The 6,260-nt window shown below is 35.0% G+C and overlaps 1 protein-coding gene across 9 annotated transcripts; it reads left to right on the forward strand.

Moving 5' to 3' along the window:
* Window positions 1–285: 285 nt before the first annotated feature.
* On the forward strand, window positions 286–6,052 carry LOC113302930. 9 transcript variants are annotated; one of them, XM_026551903.1, is made up of 7 exons: window positions 286–549; window positions 1,422–1,500; window positions 1,693–1,857; window positions 2,997–4,172; window positions 4,989–5,172; window positions 5,296–5,404; window positions 5,629–6,052. In XM_026551903.1, the coding sequence occupies exons 4-7, from the start codon at window positions 2,997–2,999 to the stop codon at window positions 5,735–5,737; spliced, it is 1,578 nt and encodes a 525-aa protein (XP_026407688.1). In that variant the 5' UTR covers window positions 286–549; window positions 1,422–1,500; window positions 1,693–1,857; the 3' UTR covers window positions 5,738–6,052. The 9 variants fall into 9 exon arrangements, with proteins under 9 accessions (XP_026407688.1, XP_026407683.1, XP_026407679.1 ...); XM_026551898.1 differs by having other exon boundaries at window positions 288–549; window positions 1,816–1,857; window positions 4,989–5,404; XM_026551894.1 differs by having other exon boundaries at window positions 289–549; window positions 4,989–5,404.
* The last annotated feature ends 208 nt before the right edge of the window (window positions 6,053–6,260 follow it).

Here is a 6,260-nt window from a genome sequence, read left to right on the forward strand (position 1 = left end):
TTCATTTGTCTTCTTCCTCATCATCGTCTACCAACTTACAGACCCTACACAGAATCTTCAATTCTATCCGTCGATTAACAATTGACATTTCCCCTTGTTTATCCAGATTGTTAGGTTCAAAAATTTGTATCTCGAGCTGCCAACACCACTACCTCCTCTTCTTGCTGGTTTACACGAACTAGTTTTCTAGTGGTTCTGACTTTTTTTTAATACTTTATTTTTGTCTTTTAGAAAGGAGGAAGGACTCGATCAAGTAGATGTGATGGGGCCCACCAAAAACAGTTGTAAAATGTAAACTGCTCTACCACTTCTTTATCATGATCAGACTTTTATATTGAGAGAGGTTTGATTAACTAAGCGAACTTTATTTACTTCAATTCTATCAAGTGTTAAATTTCCGGCGATATTAAACCAGATTTCCGGTGAGTGACAGAAGTGAAAATTAGAAACAAAGAAAACTACCTGGATTGCTTTGACTTAAGGAGAAATCGGAATTTTGCAGATTCCATATTTTATGACGTGTCGTCAGATTTGCAGACCAAAAAGAAGGTATTACTCTCACATTCTTCCGGCGTAGTATCAGGGTTTTTTTAACGTATTTGATGTTTTGAGTTGAACAAAAAGTGTGGTTCTAGTTTGATATGATATGATTGTTGGTAATATATGTAGCCTCTGTCTGTTATACGAAGAAGCTTCGAAATAGTTTTATAAGTTTGAAATATAAAATCTCCGAGATATATCTTAAAGAATGTTTTAGAGATCCGATGCTTCTCTTTTTCTCTCTCTAAACTTTCAGATGGGTTTGTGTAAACTAGTATTAAGTATTGAAGAAACTGTATTGCTTTCATTAATAATCAAACTCTTAAGAGAAGAAGATCTTAAATCATCATCATCAATCAAAAGTGGTGGAATAAATAAAATCTTATATTTTGGTACACTGCTGCAGTGCACAGGTCAGTAATCAGTAATAGCTATTGGGTGAGAAATAAATGCAGGCTGAAAAAAAAATGGAAAGATATCTTAAGTTTTTGCTATACAGTCTGTGATGTCCATATTTAATACCGTAACTGGCCGCTTAATTAGGACAGAAAACGTTTCTGAAGGCAAAGAAAATAATAAATACTCTTTCTCATTTGGACTTTTTATTATTATTAGCTTCTTTGATTTAATCAATCCATCCATACTTCTAAACAGTAATCTTCTTCTACCTCTCTCTCTTCAATTACAGAAGTCTACTGTGTTTTTTTTTGATAGATAGAAAGTCTGAAGAGCTAAACTTTTTAGGTACTTTTTGGTTTTACTTAGATTCTTCTTTATACAATAAAAATAATTTTGTGTTTGATTTTATATGGTCTGGAATCAACTCTGTATCTTTTTGTTTTAATCTCTATCTTTTTTGTTTTACTTTTTTTTGGTTGCAGAGGAAAGAAAGGAAACGAGTTGTCTGTTATGATGAAGAGATAAAAAAGAAGATGTTGTTATTGTTGGACTGAGTAAAGGGTATGTTATTGTTTCTTTTTGTTTTTCCCTGATTCTATTATTTTGTTTGAAATTATTGGGTTAGTTTCAGATCCGTCTGCCATTGTCATTCATTTTGATAATTTTTATTCTGTTTTTTGAATTTTTGGGAAGATCATTATTCTGTTTCTTTCTGCATCACTATGTATTGAGAATCTTGCCTTTTTGTTCTAGATCCAGCTGAAGTTATATGTGTCAAACATCTTCAATATTTATAGAATCACTTACAGAACTACTTCAATCCATTACTTCAAACAAATCTAAGATTTCAACATGCAGTTATTTATTTCATGGTAGGGTTGTGACCTCAGTGGTTTTGGTGTTTGATCCTTACTTAGGGTAAGTTCTTTCTTTCCTTAATTTTTTTTTCTACTTATACTTTTCATGGATTGCTGCTTTTTTGATTGTACCTTCTCTCTAGAAAATAGGCTAAACTTTGGGGTTACTGTTTCTCAAAACTTCTTGTTCAAATGGCCATACAATATTTATTTTCTACAGGGATTTTATATGATCCTTTTTGTTTGTCTTTTTCATGCTACTTTCTTGGTTGTATTTGAGTGTTCCTTTATCTTTTCAGTGACTTTTATTATGTTCACAATAAGAAAAGTATATGTTCATTTGGTTTTATCTGTTAGCTTAATTGGAGGCTTCAATCTTGCATCCATGTGAGTTTCATGGTTGACCTGATCTTGATTAGAATAAAGAGAGATGAAGGAGGACTAATCTATTTTCTTTCTTAAAATTAAGCCTGGAAGACAGTTGTTTAACAATGTTCGTGCTCTTTCAGCTGCCTTTGATTGATTTTTTCTGTTAGGTTGATCAATCAAAACAAAGGTACTAGACTTCGCGTGTTTTCTCTAAGTGTCTTCGGAACTTCAAGGAGTTCTGGTATTAAGAAATTAAAATTGTGTAGTTTAAAGTCATAAGCAATTTATAGCATTTGAGAAGAGCATATCTGTGTATTTCCTTGCATTTTTCTTGTGTGGCATATTGATGTTGGAAAATGATTTCATCTTTCAATGATGAAATATGATCTTGTTCACATGAGAAACAATCTATGAAGACCTTCAATTTCAATGATTGGTGAATTGATTTCCAAGTTGTATTTGCCTCATTGGTTGTTCATTTGCTTCTTAAATCTTATTTATAAATACTGCATTTGTTGATCATTTCGTGGAATCAACCAGCTTATGAGTCCTACCTGTGCTTTGATTTTGTAAATAAACCATGAGACGTGGCAATCCTCTGTTCTTACCTCCATGAATATGTCTGCAATCTGTTTAAATGTTTATTTTTCTGTAATGATATTTAAGTTTCCAACGTAGTGATTTAGATGAACTGGTTTCTTCTTTTCTCGTGCTGTTATTATTATACTATCATGTCTGAATTGTATAGCTAGATTGATGATTTACCTTACCTTCAGGGATCCTTTACTGTTTTATATTTCGCCAATCACTGATGATTTAATGGCCCTGCAGATGGAGACTGAAAGATTAGAAGAGAGGCATAGAAATTTCATTGAAAACAAAAATGAAATCATGTTTAATCCGAGAACCGATCACCCTGGATATGAGAGAGATCTGTTGCCTAGTTTTGAACGGAATGTAGATGAATTCAGGAAGATGCCGGGTCTGCATGATTTGGCAGATGTTAAAGGTTCTAAAAGTAACATAAAAAAGAAGACTAAACATTCTATCAATCCTTTTATTATTCCTTTCTGTGATGAGGAATTGGTTGAGAATGAGACAAATTTGTATACGGAGGAACAACATGCAGAGGATTTAGTCGCTGCCATAGACTCAATTAACTGTGTCGAAACCAAATCTGGAAATTTTACCAACCCGTTTCTTGATCCTCTTAGTGATGAAATACTGTCAGGGAAAGAAACAGAGTTGTACACTGAAGAACATGGGAATAGTTTCAGGAAGGTACCAGGTCTGGATGATTTAAGCGATGGCGAAGATTTAGTAAATGCTGCTGAAAACAAGTCTGCAAATTCTACTAAACCATTTCTTGATCCTTCCTGTGATGGCAATTTGTCTCAGAAAGAAATGGAACTCTATACTGATAAAACTGTGACAGAATGTGAACTGCCAGAGCTAATTGTTTGTTTCAAAGAGGGATCTTATAGCATCATCAAGGATATTTGCATTGATGAGGGACTTCCTTCTGTTGACAAATTTTTTATACAAAATGGTGCAGTGCCAGATAAGGAATTGTTCACCTGCCTCGAACCAGATATGAAAGTAAGCAATGAGTTGGCAAAAGATATGGGACGCACAACAGAGCCTAATATCGACTGTCAAATTGAGATGGATGGTGCCAACCAATGTGTGTCTGAATTAGATGAAGGAAATGTCAAAGCAAGAGATGAGAATATGGTCTCCGATGATTTAAAGGTTCAAACCAGATTTTTGGTAGATGGTTGCAAAATTGACTCCCCATATGAATCATGCAATATTGATGGCGACGATGTTCAGCATAATAATGATAAGGATCTTTCTTTTGTTGAAAGAGAAGAGAGTCTGACTATAGCCTCCAAAGAGAAGGACAGGGTTGAAAGTGAATTTCCCATACAAGAGTATGACAACAATAACTCCTCGCGTGTATCATGTGACACTGATGGCAGCGTAAGTCAACGGCAATCTTATGAGGTACTTCATCTCTATATCATCTGATTTACGTTTCATGTTTTAAAATTGTTCCATAATTTTATAATACCAGATTTTTTTTTCATCAGCGAATGAAGTTATATGCTTATATGTGGTGCTTATCTGAAATTCATGCTAGTACCTGACCAGATAGAGCCAAATTTTGATTCGTCCCCTCCCACCATGGAGGATTTGAAACCATGATTGATTGGTTATTGTTGATAGTGCTTTTTGTAAATCCCCAAACGATAAACTCAATTCTATGCAGAAAACAAATTGTTTAACTGAAGTTATAGGTTCTTGTTACCCACACTTGAAAAGTCACAAAGTAATTCATCAGGGGAACACTAGATGTAATAAAGCACTATAGACTTGAATAAGCTCCATCAGTATCATGCGCAAGGAATTTCATACATGGTTCTGTACTCAACTGGATTGTATGGATGTATGAGGTTCATTTCGTGTAGATTAAGGTTATGCTGAAAGTTCTTTTGTGTGTATTATGTTGGAATATATAATTGCAATAACCCAAAACTCACACTGGATAGGAAAAACTAATAGAGGATAACAACCAGCAAGACTTGAAGGATCCCGGAGAGTCTTGAATCCTCGGTTCTGATTTTGTTTTACATCATAGGTATAATTGGCTTTAAAGATCCAATTTTTAGAAGAAAAAAAATGTTCACACAAAGAGAAAACTAGGATATACCATGAGCAGATTCTGGATACCAAGTTCTCTTTTCTGAATAGAGCTTGTAAGTTTTATGTCAGTTTTTTAGGATGCGACTGATTTTAACCTATATATGTATCACGTCACAGGATATGAGTGAAGATGGAGGGTCTGCAAACTCCTTGAGGTCATCTACTGCCGCACAAGAAGATGAATCAACTAACAGCAACCAAGTCGGTGAGGGTGAGACTGCTGGGACTGTTACCTTGGATTCTGATTCCTTGCCGCCACCAACAACAAGTGGCAGGGAAGAAGATCCAAATACACAGAAGAGTGAGTTTCAACGAGCTATTCACACTGTAAATATATTGGGTCTTGAAGAAGATTCACAGACAGCTTCAAGCCGTAGCTTCTTTATTCAACATGGTCATGGAGAATCCAGTTTCTCGTCTGCAGGTCCTTTCTCAGGTCCACTAGCTTACACAGATCCTGCATCATATTCAGGTAGCATATCCCACCGGTCAGATAGCAGCACAACCAGTACAAGATCCTTCGCTTTCCCCGTGTAAGTGAAATCATTATCAGTGCCATTTATTTATTTTATCTCCTACATAATGTCTTCTATACTTCTTTCGTCTGAACAGAATCCCACAAACATTTATTTGATTTAGAGGACAGTGGTTTTGGATATCCACTTCTAAGTTCTGAACATGTTGATCTCTTAGAAACAATTTCAGTGGAATGGGTTGGATCTGATAACTTAGACCTTGTTTTGGTTTTGGTCATCAGATTACATTCAGAGTGGAATAGCAGCCCAGTAAAAATGGTGAAACCTGATCGAAGACATTTGCGAAAGCACCGGGGTTGGAAGTTGTGTTTTCCCTGTTGTAGATACTGAATTTTCCTAGTTATCCAAGATAAATTTAGCTCAGACGTACAATATAAATAGTACATATACTTGGCCGAAATTGTATTTGGCTTCCCTGTTTGTTTACACAACGTCTCTTCATTCTTTGTTACTTGTAGTAGATCCCAGAATTGATGCTTTGGTTTACAATATCTAGCATGCATTTGAGAGGGAGAAAGTACGAAATGATTCAATTATTTGTAGTGTTATGCCATTTTGATTGTAATTTGTGATTGGTATACAGAATTGTTAGAACAGGAATAAGACTGCATTATCTCTGGCTGTGGTCCTGTGGATATTAGATATGGATGATATGGGTCAAAAAATTATGAAACAATAAATGAAACAAAAGAAAGAAGTAAATTTCTTTCAAATGTGTTCTTCAAATTTGCACTGAGATGAATGTTTTTACTTGAAGCTTAGATTTTCAACAAAGACCAAGACTGAGTTTTCAGCGTTGTGTATCTCGTTAGGCGATCCAACTCCAATTTTTCAAGTTCCATTCTTCCGGAAT

This window comes from Papaver somniferum, chromosome 8, assembly GCF_003573695.1.
Source record: "Papaver somniferum cultivar HN1 chromosome 8, ASM357369v1, whole genome shotgun sequence".
NCBI lineage: Eukaryota > Viridiplantae > Streptophyta > Magnoliopsida > Ranunculales > Papaveraceae > Papaver > Papaver somniferum.